General features: G+C 41.6%; 3 protein-coding genes across 6 annotated transcripts; all 3 read right to left on the reverse strand.

The window, feature by feature from the left end:
- Positions 1-280: 280 nt before the first annotated feature.
- stat1a (signal transducer and activator of transcription 1a) lies at positions 281-6,797 on the reverse strand. Its single transcript, XM_062447064.1, has 25 exons — positions 6,659-6,797; positions 6,296-6,423; positions 5,964-6,108; positions 5,643-5,738; positions 5,453-5,539; positions 5,203-5,281; positions 4,998-5,089; positions 4,705-4,856; positions 4,407-4,565; positions 4,017-4,109; positions 3,792-3,851; positions 3,683-3,703; positions 3,490-3,580; positions 3,358-3,399; positions 3,163-3,246; positions 2,951-3,049; positions 2,730-2,865; positions 2,456-2,511; positions 2,274-2,365; positions 2,054-2,193; positions 1,662-1,847; positions 1,226-1,301; positions 1,025-1,121; positions 848-874; positions 281-708 (listed from the first exon to the last, which is right to left on the reverse strand). Exons 2-25 carry the CDS (start codon positions 6,421-6,423, stop codon positions 694-696), a joined length of 2,253 nt encoding a protein of 750 aa, XP_062303048.1. The 5' UTR covers positions 6,659-6,797; the 3' UTR covers positions 281-693.
- A 560-nt stretch (positions 6,798-7,357) lies between these two features.
- mstna (myostatin a) lies at positions 7,358-10,406 on the reverse strand. 2 transcript variants are annotated; one of them, XM_062446715.1, is made up of 3 exons: positions 9,362-10,406; positions 8,738-9,108; positions 7,358-8,400 (listed from the first exon to the last, which is right to left on the reverse strand). In XM_062446715.1, the coding sequence occupies exons 1-3, from the start codon at positions 9,702-9,704 to the stop codon at positions 8,020-8,022; spliced, it is 1,095 nt and encodes a 364-aa protein (XP_062302699.1). In that variant the 5' UTR covers positions 9,705-10,406; the 3' UTR covers positions 7,358-8,019. The 2 variants fall into 2 exon arrangements, with proteins under 2 accessions (XP_062302699.1, XP_062302700.1); XM_062446716.1 differs by having other exon boundaries at positions 8,738-9,087; positions 9,335-10,406.
- Positions 10,407-11,407: 1,001 nt separating this feature from the next.
- On the reverse strand, positions 11,408-18,946 carry ftcd (formimidoyltransferase cyclodeaminase). 3 transcript variants are annotated; one of them, XM_062446714.1, is made up of 17 exons: positions 18,737-18,946; positions 18,203-18,386; positions 17,824-17,952; positions 17,616-17,704; positions 17,103-17,282; positions 16,775-16,912; positions 16,555-16,686; positions 16,322-16,383; positions 16,106-16,235; positions 15,641-15,802; positions 15,322-15,365; positions 14,658-14,796; positions 14,319-14,414; positions 13,029-13,620; positions 12,571-12,617; positions 11,810-12,455; positions 11,408-11,572 (listed from the first exon to the last, which is right to left on the reverse strand). In XM_062446714.1, exons 1-14 carry the CDS (start codon positions 18,788-18,790, stop codon positions 13,537-13,539), a joined length of 1,623 nt encoding a protein of 540 aa, XP_062302698.1. In that variant the 5' UTR covers positions 18,791-18,946; the 3' UTR covers positions 11,408-11,572; positions 11,810-12,455; positions 12,571-12,617; positions 13,029-13,536. The 3 variants fall into 3 exon arrangements, with proteins under 3 accessions (XP_062302698.1, XP_062302696.1, XP_062302697.1); XM_062446712.1 differs by having other exon boundaries at positions 13,023-13,620; XM_062446713.1 differs by having other exon boundaries at positions 13,019-13,620.
- Positions 18,947-19,772: the final 826 nt, after the last annotated feature.

Raw genomic sequence — 19,772 nt, forward strand, 5'->3', positions numbered from 1 at the left:
GTAGTACAAAACAACCAACCCTAATAACAATATGACTTGCATTTGATTCTGTTCACCTAATTTTCCTAAACTATTATTGTATTTGTTGAAACACACTGACTGTATTTATCCTGTAACATCTGTGAATAGTGCAGGTCAACAAAAACATGAAATACTTTGAATGTATGGTGTTCCTGTCATCAGTTTGTTTCTTCTTCCGTGTATATTTGCTTCTGCTCAAGGCAGTGAGTGACTGTGTTGCAAAAAAATAAAAATATTTATTCACAAATAAAACATTAAATAAAGTACAACTTCAGTTTATTTACAGTGTTTATTTGTTTAGACATATAACTTCATATGACTAAAAAGAAGTGGCATTGCCAGAAATTTGGAGCTACGTGAAAATAAGTATAATTTCTGACATTGGTGACCATGTAAGAGCTCACAATCCAAACTTATCTTCCTCTATAAATTAATTTTTTTAATGGCTTTAATGAAGAGCCTATATACAACAACAAAAATGCACTGTAGTTCCACACTGCAAAATACACCAATTCTTTGTTTAACTGCTACTCAAAGACATTATTTTTACGGTGTATAGATATTTTTACTGAAGCTGTACAATTTTAACCATGCAAGAAAGAGTGAATGTAACTCAGCTTGTACGGTGCTGAGACATTCCAGTAAATGAGCGTTGGCGTTCTGTCCATCTTCCTATTCAGCATACATCTAGACATGCACACAGAAGAGATAACGTTAGCGCTGGATCTAGAAACAAGAAACAAGAACAGCAAGGGGGAAATCTTAAAAAAGTGTCAAACTTGTGAAGCATTTGCCAGGGAGGAAAGCGATGACTCATTAAATGTACCGTATAGTCTTCATGAAGATCACGGGTCTGAGCCATGCGGTATGATTGAGAAAAAGGCCAAGAGTAAGTACAGGGGAAAGGCAAAACAGCATAGCAAGAGCAACTATGGAATCCATAAACACACACAATGATAGTTGGCAGCATAGGTATAGAGAACTGATAGTGAACAAGACTTACCACTTCATCGATTTGTGTTGTGCTTACAATCTGCGACAATTCCCCATAAACCTCAGGTGACATGGGCATCATATTGTCGTGAAGCTGAGATGGGGGACTAAACACATACAGAAGAACAGGAATGAATCCAATCTTGATTTGAAGTGTTTAAGATGTTAAGGCAGATTGTGAAGATACCAAGAGTTAAAGTTAAGAACTTACACTTCTGAGATAGATATGAGTTCGGTCTTCATGTAGCCTGACACAGAGGGAGACTCCACATCCATTGGCTCTGATGCTGGAAAACACACATGTTGGCCAAGCAAAATATCTTAAGACATAATCCTTTACAAGTGGACAGGCTTATAAGACTATCTGGACTTTTCTTGGAACTATAAAACCAATAAATCAATCATATGTTTTACATAATGAACCTACATTTCAGTCTCTACTGTATGCCTAAGCATCAACTACCGAACATAAAGTATGGAAATAAAGTCCCCTAAGGCTATCCTGCACATGCTATCCTGCACATGCTATCCTGCACATGCTATTCTGCACATGCTATCCTGCACATGCTATCCTGCACATGCTATCCTGCACATGCTATCCTGCACATGCTATCCTGGTTGTTGATGAGGAGGGCCAGCCTGCCTACCCTCAGCCCTGGCGTAGAACTTCCCAAAAGCCTTGTCCTTGGGGATGTTCGGGTAGAGGAACCGCAGCGGGTTCTCCGGGATGTTCTCTGCAGCCATCACCTTGTACTTGCGGATGATGTCCGGCAGAGACACGGCTGTGAGCTCCTTCTTGGTGTAGGGCTCCACAGCATGGAAGACAGGCTTATCTGTATTCAAACACACACACAATGTCTGTGATTAATATCGACGGCATTCAGTTGGAAGACGTTTCGAAACAAAACGAAGCATTACCGAAAGGAATCTGTCATCATCATTTGGATCCATTTAGAACAATATGAGTATTGAGGGACTTGTATTTGGTGTGTGTGTGTTGTTTGTGGAGTATTTTGCTGGGGGAGGGGGTCTGTCTCACAGTTGACGTCATGGTCCACCCAGGTGAAGGTGATGGCTCCCTCCCTGCTGCTCTCACTGAAGCGCAGCAGGAAGGTACCGGGACACTTGTCGGTAAGCATTGCTTTCTCTCGCTCCTTGCTGACAAAGCCCACAATACAGCTGGTTGAGAAAGACAAAAAATGAGTCAGAGAGAGGATAGGAGTGGTCCTGCGTGACGTCGATCCTGATGGATGATTTACCCATCGTTCCACAGGGAGAGCAGGTGTCTCTTGATGAGATCCAGGATCCCCTCGATCCACAGCCAGAAAGGAAAGCTCTTCTCACTCACGCTCTGGTATGCCACAAAAACAACAACATTCAGTGGAAAGAAGCTCCAGACATACATACATTTTCTTGGCCGACAGTAACTTTATCCACCGACCTTACAGAACTTATTCCATGGGATTAGACCCTCCGGATTCCTTGCCGCTTTTGCTCCTGTTTTGCATGTTTGAACATGAAACATGTTAATCGCCCACCCTGGTATTTGGACTTTAAATATCACTGACCTATGCCACACTGTCATGCACAGTTGGTAAAACAAGGCCAGGCACATACTTCAACAACATAAAGCAAGCCAGTAGTATGAGGATGAACCATGGGCTGGGCGTGGTCCTAGAAGCCAGAGGTTACGATGTACACTTGGCGTCCCTTACCCAGGAGCTTGTCCGCCAGCATGTCGAGCTGCTCTGCGCTGAGTCCCCGCTTGGTGACCGAGGAAAACTGCCAGCTCAGCACCTTGGACAGCTGGCTCCAGGTGGCTGAGGGCGGGCTCAGGAAAAACTTCAGGTTCTGTATCATGCAGAACAAAATCACACTGACCAACATGTGTGTGCTGGCATGCGTGTTGGCACAGGCGTGTGGGTGCTAGGCTGACCTTGGGTTCGGTGGTCAGCATGTTGTACCACAGGATGGAGGCCCAGCCACTGGGCAGCTGGCTCACGTTGGAGATAACCACGATAGGCAAGGAGATGGTCTGGTAGAAGCACAGATCATCAGCTCTCTCATAGCTTGGCTGAGTATTGCAGCGACCTCATGTATGAGACAATGGAGAAAACAAATGCACTACAATACCCAAGATGCACTTACCTCGAGTTTGATATCCAGGCCTGACTGGCTGAGATCAGACTCGAAGCAGATGGCGTGCAGTTCTTCTGTTACAATCAGAGGGCCCTGGAGAAAAACACACACAGCCGGAAATATTACTATAGTAACCTGTTTATTAGAGCATGCTCAGTAATACCCCACTTGGCACCAGATAGTCTGCTTGTAAGAATCTCTTACCTCATTTGTTCTGTTGCCAGCTACTTTCTGTTCTTTCAGTTGCTATGGGGACATCAGAAATAACAGAAAGTACAGACGTCAATTCCTTGGCATGTTGAGACAGTACAACAATGTCCTTTTTTTTCTCCTTACCAAATGGCGGAATTCTGCAGCCAAACTGCCATTACACTCCTCCATGTTCATGATTTTTGTGTTTGTTCCCAATATGTTGAACTTGCGAAAGCTGAGAATGAAGTGATTTGTTATGAGTGGTTGTGCAAAGATCACAAAGATCACATACTAATTGAATATTGTCAATCATTGGTACAAATTATGTCACACATACCCCTTCTTCTCTGTAACATCCCTGGGGAAGATGAAAAGAATGAATTCACTTAGTATTTATAAAGTATTTACTAATTGTTGGTAAAATGAAGACATGTTTCCACACTTACTTGTCAAAGACAGCTTTCACTTTGAGCTGGTAGTTGAACTCCTGTAGTTTCACAAGAAATCTAGACAATCGCGAATGTGAGGCAACATGTTGTATTTTATCCTTGAAACAGTGTCAGTGGAAAATGCAGATATAGACAAGTTGGATGTCTGTAGATCAGTGCTACAGACTTTGACTGCAGTTTGACTAGAGGAAAGCGTCTGCAAAGTGATTACATAAGACTTACCGGAGCTTCACAGTGAACTGCACTTGTGTTTTCAGCACCAGAGGCCTCTGTGGGTGAGTAGGCATGCAGGGCTGTCTTTCCACCACCAGGGAGCTAAGACACATAATACACAAAGCCTTTTAGGTGAACCAAACATGGACACCTACCACTGTACAGCCCAAATAAAAAGAGGTTGAAACAACATACTTCCACACCCTTTCCATTTCCTTCCCCAGTTGTTACAGCAACGACTGTGAAGTCAGTGCTATGATTGAGAAACCCTGTTCTACTTTACAGACAGCCGCATCTCCTGGGTTCTAGCTCCATAGTGGAACAGTTCAACAAACATTGATTTGTATCTGACACTGTATTGACACTGTGCCATGTACGCGTGCAGGGTTGGTGGCTCACTGTTCTATAAGGGTCCTGAAGAGCGTCAGGGTGCGTCCCTCCAGGAAGCCCTTCTGCTGGGTGATGGGGTCCCTCTCGTAGGTGTACTTCTGCTCCAGCTCCTGAAGCTTCTTCAGCTGCTGTCTCAACTGCTGCAGGCACTCCGCCACCGCCGTGAACCTACGGCGGGAGACAAACAAGAAGGAGTAGAGTGAGGAGGAGGCCGGAGGAGGAACCGCTTGGATGGTCTGAGACTGGAAGACAGAGAGCATGTGTGTTCATGTGGCCGTGAGACAGCGTTTCTCCCCGAAGGCTTCACCAGTTCTGCAGCTGGTCCAGACAGGCGTTGGGCGAGCCGCCGATGCAGGCAATTTGCTGCCGATGTTTCCATTCTGGGAGCTCCTCGGAGATCAGGTCATTTTGGACCACCTCGATTATGTTCAGAACCTCCGCCAGCTGCTGCACCACTTCCTGAAAAGGGGACATGTCCACCACATCTTTGAGAATGATTTGCTCTTTGTTACGAACAGGAGTTTGTATATGACTGAGAACATCTGGAATTTATTTCAGGTCTGAAGTAGGCTTTATTTGGTGTGAAATAAACACACTTACCTCTCTCCTGAATTTCAACTCAAAGACCATTTTTCCAATAAGCATCCTTTCATGCTCTAGCTCCTTTTGAGCTACTCCATTGATTTCATGTTCTGTTGAAAAAAAAGGTTAAAAAATACAGACAGAAACATGGACACACGGTATAAATAACACACAATACATGTTTACATTCAGAACTAAAAAACGAATAACTCAAAAACTATACCTCTGTTCTTCAGGGAATTGAACTTGAAGTCATGATCATCTTGCAGGTCCTCAAGGGATTTGATATGCTGATCTGTCTCCTACGAGGAAATAACATAATTTACGTGACCTCATATTCCAATATAGCAGGCTTAGACCATGTGCAAAATGCCAAATTACTCACAGTGTATGATTATAGTTATGCCACACACTTATTGATAATTGGTGAATGATGGCTGGCCACACTCCAAGAAATGAAAAGGATAACTTACCTGCACCTTGTTTTTCATCTCCTTAACTTTGTTGTCCAGCTTTAGTTTTTCTACTACCATGTTAGATGGGGAGCTTTCCTCATTAGTCTGAAAATGTAAATGTTGTTAGTGGCCGCTGCCCATTAGGTAAAGATGTACAGTGACAATTAGTAGGCGTTTATCCAATATGGTTGTATTTAGGAGACAGAACCTCAATACTCTTGGCATTTTCTAGGATATTCTGCTCCTCTTTCAGATTTCTGGATATAATCATGGCCATGTGAACAGGGTCCTCTTGAAACCGGTCCTGGAACGGAGCATTTATCACTCACAGCCTGTCACTGTTATCATTACTGTCAATTTCATCTCATTGTCAGCAGCTCCCGCATGACGATTTGCCAGGTATGGAATGTGGATAAGTAACGGTAAAAAACATTCCTCTGGATGTTCATACTGCTTTGACACTCCTGTTTAACTGTAGCGTTTTTCTGCAAACGAAAGTGATCGAGAGGAAGAACTGAGCTTGACCTACTTGGAGGTTTCTCTTGATCTTGCGAATGTTGTGTTGAAGCAGAAAGTTGTTCTCCAGAGCAAAGCGACTGTGCTGGTCGTCAAGTTGAGCCAGGAGGTCGTGGAAGCGAACAGTTGCCAAGGAGTCTTGAACAGCCACATTGTCCCTATGGGATTGAGATCATTAAACACGGATTAGTAGAGGAAAATTATGTTGACAACTGCAATGTTGTTATAGCCCACATGTGTATAGCCAACATAATGTGTTTCAGACATCCTTAAGTTAACTTTGCCTGTACACGTTTCCTAAATTAATTTGGATTAAATTAAATGTATGTCCCTGTATTACATTACCAGTCAATGCTCTCTATCCACTTGCTGAGATATTGTCGTATGTCCATTGGGAATGAGTCATCGTACAGCTGGTCCACTTGCTCCAGGTACTTTGAGTCCAGTTGCTGTAGCTGGATCCACTGGGCCATCTAGAGACCATACAAAGTAGCAATCTATCAGTGAGACTACATAACATTCTAGTGTCTTTGTCCCATAATAAGTTCAGTATAAGGAATACATGAATGGCATGTATGAAAGAATTTGCGTAATGCAATATCTGCATTACCAAGCTCACAAAGTTAATAACGTCGATGCAGCTACTGTTATTACGTACTCAAGTTACAGTATAAAATGCACCGTAAAAAAAATGCATTGACAACTTACCTTTACATGTAATAAATGTTTAAATTCTTTATATATTATTATCGCTCAATAACAGCGTATGTACTTCTTCTGTTCACTTTCTGAAGGTTTCCTACTGTCTCGGTCAAGACGCAAGCTGTCAGGAAACGCACGTTATCCAATAGTATCTTAAGATTCCATAAATAATGCCCTCCCATTTTTGTGGTAGCCAATCAACATGAAGGCAATTTCGCTGTTCTGACAGTCAAACATCCTCCCATGATGGTCCCTCATTTTACGAATATGGGCATCTAAATGTAAGATTATCAATTATTTTTTCTTCTTCCATTAACTGCAGTAGATTATTCTTTAATCTCAAATAACTGTATATAAACTCTATACACAAAACGGAAAATATCTGCTGAAATACGTCCTTTAACGAATGGGGGGGGGGGAGCATTAGCGGATCAGCCAATGTTGACCACGTGTTTTCAGAGAAACTGAAAGCCATCCTCTTTCATCCTTGACACGCGCACGACACTTCCATGCGCGTTTATACATTCTAAATCTTAATCATACAGGTTTTGTTTACCCATTTTGTGTGGTTGTGTCTAAATGTCGATTATATATTAATAAATATTAATAAATCAATACATTGAATCAATGTCACTTGCAAATGTTTTGTAAATAATGTAGATGTAGGCCCTATTAACATGTGTTTATGGAATCTTTATTTACCAGATGTTTATTTCATAACAGATTATTGCAGCAGGCCAAAGTATAATTACATTGCATCCACTCTACTATTTAATGATTATGTCACCCCGGTATGTTGATAGAGAGATGTGAAATGCGCATAGAACAGTGAGTTTTTAATCTCACAAACATTTCTGATCAAGCCTGACCCTGCCTCTGAAAACCCTGTGAACCTTAACAAACAGGACATCTGCACTCCCTGCAACCATGTGTCATTGAAGTCAGGGTTTTTAATGTTGTCTTTCAAACAAAAGTCTCAGCAAGAAACTTCAAAATAATTCTTAGGGGAAGGGTTTAGCAGTTCATGTCCTTAAACAGGTCATTTGGTTCATGTTTTTCGCAAAAAAAAATTCTCCACATGCCTCCCACAGCTTTTTATACAGAGTGGAGTATTTGGTGGAAGATTCACTGTTAGTAGTCTATACTTTCAATATGTTCTGGATTTCTAGACTAGGCCTAGACTAAGACAACAACAGCATCCATCACAATGTTATATATTTGTCATTTACTAAAGCATCAGTGAACAAATGATTGTTGTGTTGACTGTGAAGACAAACAATAGACTGACAGACCTCCTGCTAACCTCATTCAACAACAAGGGGTGTTACCGATAAAACTGCTGATCAGATTCTGACACCCATTAAGGCTTAGGAGCAACCACAGTGGTCCACCACCATGGAGGGGATCTTGCCGTAGATGATCTGCTCCATGCGGTTAAAGTAGAGCATGTTGATTGGGGACATCTTGGTGGGGGTACAGCAGGGTCCTGCAGGCCCTCTGCGGTGGACCTTGTTCACCAGATGAGTGTGGGGGTACTTCTGCAGGTGCATATACTCACACTCTCCAGAACAGTAGTTGGCCTTGTAGCGTTTTGGGGCAATAATCCAGTCCCAGCCAAAGTCTTCAAAGTCCACAGTGAGCGGGTACCGGCAGCAACGGATTTCTGAGGACTCTTCATCACAGTGCAGTTCAGTGTCCCTCCGTGATCGCTTTGTGTTCTCCAGAACCTTTACCTTGATAAAGGGTTGCTGGGAGGGAATGGATGATTTCACGAATTAATATGCCAAAACAATTCTGTAGGCTATTGTGTGCTGCAGGGGCGATTCTAGGATCAGACCTTTAGGGGTGCTCAGCCCCCAATGAGAATGTTACATGGATACAGTGCCTTGCAAAAGTTTTAAACCCCCTTGCTAATAAATCACTAATTTCACTGGATAACAATACATGTATTTATTATTATGAGCACCCCTAAAAGGGTCTAAAATCGCCACTGGCGTGCTGTATGTGTGCAGTATACAGTCAAATAGGCCATAAACTATTTTGTTCAATTGTTGAGTATGTTGGTTGGCCTATAGGTATACTTACCAACCCTTCTTCACCATACTCCGCTGAGGTGACCGCTAAATCCTCTCCTTGCGGGTCAATAGCTTTGATCTCAATCCCATAATGCGTATCTGACTGACCAAGCCAGACTTGAAGTAAAAGTTTAATATCTAAACTTTGCCAAAAACTTGTCCCAGCATCTACGTCGATCTTCAAAGATCGAATGCGAACGCGCGTCTTCACATCTTTTGATGGTTTTAGCTGAGATATTTGCAAGAAAACGGATGAGACTCGGTCACTCAGTCGCAGGTAAACCCATAATTGCGCGCTTAATATGTTTTTAAATTCAATCTTGGGACTAAGCGTGAAAAAACAACAAGGTGGCATTCCAGCTAACTGGGTATTGAGGTCATCTAAAAAGAAAGCAAGAAACAGATTTTAGACATAGGCTATCAGCTGTGACAATGCATCAACGTCTGTTTAGCCTAACACATTTCATCAGTTGACATCAGTTGAAACAGATCCGGAAAACCATGACCAATGAAACTGCGGGAATTGGTCGCGTTTACCTGGATCTAGGGCTGTCAATTACGCATGCCACAAGATGTAGGCCCAGCCCAGGATGCGTGCTTTATGCACAGTATGATGACTTCAAAAGATACTTACACTTCTTGGCCATGGTTATAATAGTTTCAGTGGCAGCATGGTCTTCATCTTCCACGCGATGGTCGTACTGGTCCAGGAGTTGTGTCACCGGAGGTGCTTTCGGTAGAAGTTGTCTGATCATATCTCGGCTGATGTTTGGGGCTTGTTCGAGCCTAAGTATACTGAGTATCTGGGATTTAATGCTGTGAAGTCTCAAGAGCCTGCTCTGTTCCCTGAACTCGCAAGTTGAGCATTGTTCACCTCCTTGCACGCCAACACCAGGCTGGCGTGTAGTGTTTTTATTAATCTCCATGGCTATGATGGAGACTAAACCAAACAGACCCAGACAAAGCAGAAAACGCATTCTGGCACTTATGTTTGTGGATTTTGTACACAGGGTAATGCAGATCTCTCACAGGACAGTGAGATGTTAATGTAATATATCATCTCCCCGCCTTTCTGTGTCCACATTTTAATAGGATGGACTAATGGAGGAAAAAAGGTTGTAGGTTTTAAAGCGATAGAGACAGAATTGTGATAATTCTTTATTGCATTTTATTAAGTCCAATAAAATAATCTCTAAACCCCAGTACTGAGTGCATGGCACGCGATGTTATTGTAGCCATATCATATCGGTAGTACACACACACATTATAATACGTCGTTATTTTGTCACCTCATCTATGATATGGATGAACCTAAACACCTTTTTTGGTATCCGTCTTTGACAGGACAATATGTGTAGTTCTGGCAAAAGGACACTAGAGGACAGTACAGACTTTATGTGACTGTTCACTTTACCACTCCCATAAACTTGCTAGTTGTGGCTCACATGTGTAAAGTGTCAATAGAGGTAGTGCAAGAGAATGAAACCAAACAATGTGCGTTTCAGAACTGGAACACCATAGACCACTTTCCAAGAGTGGGAGTTTTGGAGGTAAATTATTCTATTAGATACATTAGTGTCATAACATAACACTTTCCTAGCTAAATATATATTTTTCAATGATAAGCAGTGCATTTGGATTTGCTATTCTCCTCTCTTTTTCTACACACCAGGTGCCTCTTTGACCTTCACACATTCCCTCAAAGCGCACAGTGTAAAGACAAAATACAGTAACATGGGATGTGTCCATTCAAGACTAAGATGCTTCTCAAAGGACGACAGCCTAAAGAAACCAAATGAGAGCATCAGAGAAACCCACCTTGAGGAGAAACAGCCATTTGTCCACTCAAAACATCCTGCAGAGAGGCACAAAAACAGGATGGAAGCTTCTGTCCATACAGAGGTCATACAGAATGAATTTACCTCCCACCAGGCACTACAAGAGTATGCTCAGAAGATGTCAGAGGAAATTGTTGCACACGCTCTCCATGTATTTGCTGAACTGGACAGTTGCTACAGAGACATACCGTATATTGAGTTTGACGAGACATGAAAGCTGTGGCCCTTGGTCAACTCCAGTCCACTTCTGACAGTTAATTACTAGTTATGTTTTGATTGACAATGAGACCTTTAATAGTTATCTAAAGCTTTACATTGGATATCTACCCTCTCTGTCAAATGTGGAAGATTTCGCATTGAATTCTAGTCCCAAAACACAAAAAAAGGGTATTGTAATTGCTTTGTCAAAATTAAAACATATTTAATATTTCTTGAAGTGCACTGTGGTTCTTTTTCTTAAACGTTGTATTTTTGTACTCTTAACTAGACTGTGTATATTCTCTGTTTAATTGAAATTGATAGTAAATGATGTCTTGCCCACTGGCTAAACAGGCTGACCTGGTCTTTTGAATGTTTGCTGTGCACGCCCAGGCTTGTGAACATCAAAACAAGACTTCCCCAGAAGTATGTGCACAGGTTGTGTCAACTTTAGCACCAAGGCTAATGTGCAAATAAGAGAAGCACACAAGCTACCTTCAAGGATATGTCTATATTTGAATCTTGTGGAAGCGTTTCTGCACACATATACTTTAACTAATTAAACATTTTTTAAATGTTTTATATTTTCTTCATAACAATAACATTGAATATTAGAATGTAGGACATTATTTGGAAATAGTCTGTTGAAATTGTTTTCAAATGTTTATTTCATACACATTCTGATTACTGCGATGTTAAAATATAATCTTTTTTTATCTTGATTTTTTGATTGTTCTATTTTAATTGATATATTTCTTCTAGTTTAGAGAAAAACCTTCTGTGTTCTGGTCAAGGCCACTGTCAGAGGGCTGCAAGAGATCAAATCCAAATTAAATGCAAACAGACACATTGATTCAGCTGGATGAAAGATTGAGTCAGTCTTTTTAAATTATTTCGATAACTGGGTAGATTTCAAACTAGCCTGGACAGTTATCACCATGACTTGCATATCAACTCCATCAGACAAGTTTAGCTGGTTAATGTACATTGCATGCTTGGCAGTAGCTACATAGGCATTGCATATTGAATCATAGCGATGAACTTACCCTCCATGTCAGTGCTTATGATGACCGTGACCATGACCATGACCATGACCATGTCCACGTCCACGTCCACGTCCATGTCCATGACGACCATGACAACCATGTTTGTGGTCACTATCACTTCCACTACCACTACCACTACCACTACCGCTACCGCTGCCACTACCACTACCACTGCCGCAGTGGTGTCTGTGTTTGCGTCTGCGCCCATGCTTTCCATGGTGACGGCCCTTCCCATGGTCTTTTTTATCAGGCTCAACAGGCATACAAGGCCCAGGCCCAACAGGGATTGGCCCACAAGTGCCGTTCCCTCCAGGCATATAAGGCCCAGGACCAGGACCAGGCCCTACAGGCATACAAGGACCAGGCCCACCAGGGGTATAAGGACCAGGATAAGGACCAGGCCCACCAGGGGTATAAGGACCAGGATAAGGACCAGGCACACCAGGCGTACAAGGACCAGGACCAGGAACACCAGGCATATAAGGATCAGGATAAGGACCAGGCCCACCAGGCATACAAGGACCAGGACTAGGACCACTAGGCATATAAGGACCAGGATAAGGACCAGGCCCACCAGGAGTCCCTTGACCACCTTGCCCCCCTTGCCCACATTGATTTAGGTCATATCCAGAAGGATGGCCACTACCTTTAAATGGAAAATAAATGGAAAAAAGAGCACTGTTGATGAGGTAATTGTCAAGGAAACATAAAGTGGCATTGTATGCTCAACTGAGTTTGCACAAAACATGAGAACATATCACCTGAACCAGTGTTGAACATGTCTGTGTTCCAATCGTTCCAAATGCATCTATGAAGAAATAAATATGGTTCAGATACAGAGATTTCCAGTTGTGTCAGTGGTGTCAGTGAACAAAAGGGAGGTGCCCGTGTACATTCCATTCTCGTTTTTGCTTCCTGGAACAACTATCATTATTTAAAAATGTATTTTATGCTGCTAGAGTGCAGAAAATTTAGGCACAAGTACAATATTTGTTTCTTATATAAAATGTTATGAAAGGACAGAACAAAAAATTAAATATACTTTGCTCCTTTCTACTGACTGACACAGTAATCCATAAGATTAAAAAATAAGACACTTATGTAAAAAATCTTTGCTGTGTTGTCAACTAAATGAATTAAATGGATATTAAATATATATCATTTATGATAATTTGCTTTTATAAACTACACAAATATAAAGTAGAATACTCACTAACACCTTGTTCACACTTCCAATTCTTCCTTTGAGTTACACCTCTCCCTCATGTCAATAAGTCAGCATTGGCATTTTTATTGTAATAGGTGGAGCTTAGAAATGGGAGGGTGCATACTGCATTGTTGCATACTGTGTTTAACCACATGAGTGCAATCAAAACTCTTGCTTAGTTCACATTGAAGATGAAATCAAAACTCTTAAATTGTATTTCCCATGTCAATTGTGAATGATTAATTTGTTAGGCATTTACAGTACTATTAGTAAGACCCATGAGAGACACAATAATAATATGAACAACATAATGAAATTAGTTTGGGAAAGATTTTATTTGAATTTTCTTTTGTTGACATGGACTTTACAATAATGACATGAACTTCCCCAAAATGTTGAAAATCTTTGGTTTGTTATCCACATAAACTGGAACCAAGATGAGTATGATAAAGTTCATTTTCAGATGTATTATCAGTTTTTTTGTAGTGAAGGCCTTGGCAGTGTAATTTTTGGCTGGATTTCATTCTCTCCTGTCAGCTGCATCCAGGACTGCAGAAGCACTCTCTCTAGCCTCCAGAAGCAGAGCTGAGGCCTTCTGTTGAGTCTGTTCAAAAAACACAAAAGCATTCATTCAGGAATGTATTATTTCTCCTTGTTAATTTTTTAAGGTATTAATTTAGCAGATGTCTTTATCCAAAGCAGCTTGAACTGCTGCCAAGTGCTCCAGCCACTGAGCTGCGTGTTGTACATTTGTTTTTCAAATAAAATATGACCAAAAGAAAATTACTTTCTTTAAGATGTCTATAATATTCTGTGGCCTCGAACAGTTATTGTTTAGGTTTTAACTTCTATAAAGCTAGAATAACCTTTTTGCCTAAGACAGTATTGCTTAAGTTTCCGCTTGCTGACCAAACGTCTAACCAATTTGACTGTTTAACCCTGGTTGTTTGGCCCATACTCCAGGGATTCTCAAACACAAGTTCTTCTTTCTTGTATGTAGCTATGTTTTTAATATTGAATATCTGTATTAAGTTCTGCAACCTGTGTCCTTTTTGCTTTCTTGCATATTGCGGAGATCCTCGTTTGAACTTTTAAACATGAACTATTGAACTGATTATGTAACTGTCTGGGACTACTGTTTAAAAGAGTGCTCAGATCATGTCATTTTCAGATAGCCCTTCTACTCCAGACATCATTTTGGTACTGTTGTAGAACTGCTCCTCCTTGCGAGAATAAACAGATAAAGATAAACTCTTCTGACCTCAGACTTTTTATGATACAATTCCACCACATATTACTTACAGTCGTCTTAAAATAATCATCTTGGATGTCTTTGAGGTTGATTGTGACATTGTAGTAGGCTCCAAAAACAGCTGTTTCCAGGGCTTTGGCTGCCACCTAAGACAGAAGAAAGACCATTTTACAAAGCAAGACATATATATTCAGTTGAAGACTACTTGACTTTGATGCCAGTCATGTTGACCCAAATAAAATATTGTGCACCATAAGGACAAAAGCAAATCACATGACATTACACCATGTTGTCCCATTATGGTGGCAAAAGTCAAGTAAGCATGAAGCACTTGCATTATACATTGACAACAGCTTGCTTATGTGTCGGAGAGATATTCCCAGATATACCTGCAGGTCTGACTTGCAGGCTACGTTTCCATGGAGAACCATTTCTTTCAGACAAGGCCACAGAAGGTTCACTTGTTGGGCCAGTGACAAGGGGACCCCGACAGCTTTCTTGAGACCCTCTTGCATAGCAGCCTGTCTCCTGGGCCAGGGGCAGAGGAAGTGGAGATGGGAGAATCAAGGGGATAAATAAATGTATTAGATTGGTGTGAACAGGGGCACCGTATAGGGGGGAAAAGTTAGGACAATTCCGATGGCCCCTGACTGACAGGGGCCCAAAGAAATTGAAAAACTAATAGAAATGATAAACGCTTTTTTTTTTTTTCATGGGGCCCAAAATTCCTGCCAGCGCCCCTGGGTGTGAAACAAAACAAAATGGCACACAAACAGGTTCTCCTGCTTCTAATCAGGTGTTAAACGATCTACGTGTCTACGTCAATGTAATTTTTGCATGAATAGAATTGGCACTAAAGCGGTTGTTTGTTATTACACACCCTCTATAGTTATGTTTAGCTGACACATACAGTATCTGTGGCACTACACGCCAGTCACATCACAAGACCATTAATAAAAACATACGGTTTACTTTTCATTTAGCTCACGCCTTTTTTGAACAAAGTTTAAATCACATTCAAAACTATTTATATCTCCAGAGTACAGCAATCACCTTTTGACTTCATCTTTAGTGTTTCTTGGCATTTTCAACGCTGCCTAAAAAAGAGAGAGAATGGAATTCAGGTCTGTTACTACAATGGCTATCACCACCTTTTCCCTTCCCATGAGAAAAATGTGACACATTCTGGTGAAAAGGGCCAGTAGTTGGCAAACTAGTTTTTATGAAAGTGCAGATTGTAAGCTTTCAAATGATGTGTCATACATTTAGTGTCATACAAAATACTAAGAATTTAAAGAAAATATATAAAAAATGATGAGCCCAGACCGGAGTTCTCCCAGGTTTTTCCTGTAGTACCAATTCTTTCCCTCACCATGTAGCTATTAAAGGCCATAGAGTCAGAGTCCACCATGACCAGCAGCTCATTCATGGCCTGGTGGAAGGGAGGGATCAGTGTCCTCATCACCCCGTCCAGACCCTCAAACTGCCTCTTCCCATAGGTCATCTGGCCCACCATGGCTCCCAGGGCAGCCCCCTAAAAATAAACAAAGCGCACACATTGAATAATACACTTGCCTAGAAACTTAGACAACACCCTCCCCACACACACTCATTTGAATACATTTAAATATAAAACAGGAATAGTACATCTAAAAAAACGAATTTGTAAAAACATTACATTCAATTAGATACATTTGTAAAACAAATGTAAAACACAAAACTCTATACCTGTTACATACTGTATATACTCTTACACAACACATACATTTTACTAGTCATATTTGTCTCATGTCTTCTTTTCAGTGTGCGCATATTGTCAGAGGTGTGAGGGTGTTACCATGGCAGCGACAGCGGCAGAGACAGACCCTCCCCCGGGGGCAGCAGTTCTGGCCCCGACACTGCGTACGAACTGCTGCAGCGACAGAGACACCAAACGCTTGTCGTCCTGAGTACTGTCCACCATGTACCTATACACACCACAAGGACCGGTCCATACAATGCCTTCTAAACCAGGAGCTCAGACAGTAAACTGAATGGATGAGAGTAAACTTACTCTATTATCCTGTCCTTAGGGTTGAAAGCCCCAAGAGAATCAAGTCCAAGTTTACTGATGACCTAAAGTGGAGAAAATGTTGCACATACAAAGAAAAGAAAAAATAGGTGTGAGAAGTAGTAGGGAGGATAACTATGATATTACAGTAGCTCCAGTAATGACTGTAGAGATCAATGTTGAGATCCAGCTGAATCTACGGTGCATCATTCCCTTTCAAGTAATTCTGTCCTCACCAGCCGGACTTTGTGTTCCTCCTCCACTATGAACAGACTGTCTTTCTGGATGTAGAAGTCCGCACAGTCAAGCAAGGCTTTTAGTGGAACAAGGCCTACGATCTGGGAGCCGACCGCGGGCAGATTTAGGTCCTGAGCAGACCAAGCACATCAGCTTTACAATAGGTCCAAAATCAGACATTGACAATGATTACCGACCGCATCTATGATACACCCCTACCTTGGAAATGCTGCAGATCTCCTCGTAGACAGTGTGGACGGGTGTCAGCTCATAATCCAGGATGTTGGTGGACACCTGGGCTATGTTCGATTCCTCCAGGTACCAGCCCATGCCCTGGACCTTCTTCAGAAGACCTGGCTAGAAGACACATATCCACCAAACATTCATATATTTTACAGTACTCTTTGTACGCATGCTGTTCCATCAAATGTAGTTCATGCCTAAACATGAGTGAAGTTAAACGTGTTACAAGTATTCCTATATGTTCCTACAGAAGTAACTTTGATAAACAAATCAATGTGTAACTGGGCTCTGTAAACCAGCCCACCTGCTCTTTTCCTCGTCCCTGTTCCCTAATGTCCAGAGCGATCCGATGGGCTTGTTCCTTGGTGCTGAGGAGGTTCACGTTGTAGGCAATGAGGAACTTGCGTGCCCCGGTGACTGTAGCTCCCCAGGAGGGGATGAATGTGGCAGGACCATAGTCAGGGGCCCACTCTGCCATCTTCAGCTACGCACAACACATACAATCATCCGTTTGTGTGATACAGATGAATAAATCACTTGGCTTGTTACAGTTGATTATACAACAGAATGTGATCTGATCAAATCTGATCGGTTGACAGCCATGATATATTTAAATGATATAACAGGTAAATCATATGTATGGTCGCTGGTATGCTGTGCTTATGACTGCATCGGTTTACCACACTCTTGTGGTTTATTGCTTCATGTTATCACACACACATCCCTAGTGCATTTACGCTATAGTATCAAGGAATACTTGAATATTATTGCGACATTATCGTCTTTAATTAACTGTTGAATAAATCCAGAAGCTCACTTTCTCAGCCAAGGCCTCATATTCTCCAGCGCGAACAGATGGAAGAGAGGTCCTGTTTTCTTTTCTCGCAGCTTCTCCATACAGGTAGACTGTATTAAAGCATTATGGTACATGAGTCCTAATGATACATTACATTATACCAGCTTGAGTAGAGGCACATTCGTGCATTATAATCATACAAGCTGAAGTATGTTTGAGATAAACAAACCAGGTACATGCAGCACTTCTGTTAACCGCTCAGCAAAGATATTGGCACAATTGACACAGTCCTCCATAGTGACGTTCTGGACAGGGATGAAAGGGCACACGTCCATGGCTCCTGTCCGCGGATGCTCTCCTAAACCAACAGACTTGTCAGTTCAGATAAACCACAAGTCATCAATGGCACTGCAATCAATGAAAAATTATCAGTGAACAAAACAATGGGGTTTATTACCCTTTGATCAATCCATATTGAGTTGTTTTTTTACACAGTCTTTTCAACATCAGTTGTAGTCCCACATTGTGAAATGGTTGGAGCTAACGTTTCAGTGTAGTTTAAGAACTGAGAACTTGGTTGTGCCTGCCACTCGCCCATATCAGTGTACCTGAGTGTTTGGTCATGTCTATGAGAGGGAAGGCAGCCCGGGCGGCGTTTAGCGCCCCCTCCACCACAGCCTCGGGCGAGCCCACAAAGGTGTAGACGGTACGGTTAGTGGAAGACCCTGGGTCCACATCCAGCAGACTGCAGCCATCAGTCGTGGAAATGGCCTCTGCAATGGCATCAATCACCTGCATGCAACAATCTCTCATGAACTCTCTGATATGTACTGCACAATTAATAAACATGTAAAGAGTGTACTGTTGTATTTTGTGCCTGAATAAGAATGTCGACATTTCCAAAGAATTTCATTTTTTTTTATATAATTGTGTTCTTGACCACTTTTATAACCTAATGCTGTCATATTTTACATACTACTGTCAAAAACATTTATACAAATATGTGTTCATATTATAATTTGTTGCCTGACAGCCCTTTCAGAAGTTGTCTGACCACAGGCCAAAAGTGTTGTTCTAATCACACCACCAGGATTGACAGCTATCACAACTCTAAGCAAATCCAAGATCCTCCTACCTCCTACCTGTTTGTTACAGCCCTCCGAGAAGTTAGGCACACACTCTACCAGCTTTGCCATAATGTCCAGAGTATCACAGGGTTGTCCAGGAGGAGAATCAGACTAACTTCAGGCGGGATACAACACCTCTGTTCCAGCTGGCACATATATGTCCACTGGGGTTCTTCCCCACCAAAATCCACATTTTAAGCATGGCTCCCCCTGAAAAAACTGCTGAATCATTAACCTGTCCCACTGACCTGTATCTAGGTCGCTTGGCAATGATTCCCTTACTGCTCCAATAATTACCAATGAGGCGGAGGAAGCAGACACATGCAGCACAACACAAATTCCCAATGCTTAAACACATAAATTGAGGGAATAAACTCGGTATCAATCCAGGTATAGCATAGACATGTTAATGTCCCCTTTAATAAATAGATAAAAGGTTTTTGCTTAACAAACATCACTAGAGAAGCACACAAATGTGCTATGTAGGCCTTAGAAAATAAGAAATAAAGAGCCAGTAGGGTCGTCTTTAAACATCGGTGTATGGTGCATTACCTCTTGTTTCTTATGATAGACCTGTGTATCAAGTTATGCACAAAGTTCATTCCCTGAAATCACAACAAGGATTCATCATCCAAAAACCATTGGTTTGTTGATTAAGATTTGTCAGTGCTTCAGAATTGGATTTGTGTGATCTGCTGGCATGCTGAGGCACACAACAGAAACAGGAGTTCCTATTTAAACTGATCACAGCATTGCACTGCATAACAAAATGTATCATGACAGTTTAAGTCTATTTGACAGGTAAATGTAGATATTGAAGACAAGAAACATTCTCAATCCAAGAATACAGACAGCTCATTAGATGAAACAGGACTATGCACCAAAGTCCCACTGTTAAAAGATAAACCGAATTTAATCTGTGAACACATACTGTGTCACCGAAAACATGCCGGGAAGGGAAGGATGTGGTTAATGTGTACACAGAAAGGATATAGCCTAGAGGATTTTGGAACTGAAAACAAACACGCTGGGTGCTGATTGGTTTAGTGAC

This window comes from Osmerus eperlanus, chromosome 21 (assembly GCF_963692335.1).
Source record: "Osmerus eperlanus chromosome 21, fOsmEpe2.1, whole genome shotgun sequence".
Lineage (NCBI taxonomy): Eukaryota > Metazoa > Chordata > Actinopteri > Osmeriformes > Osmeridae > Osmerus > Osmerus eperlanus.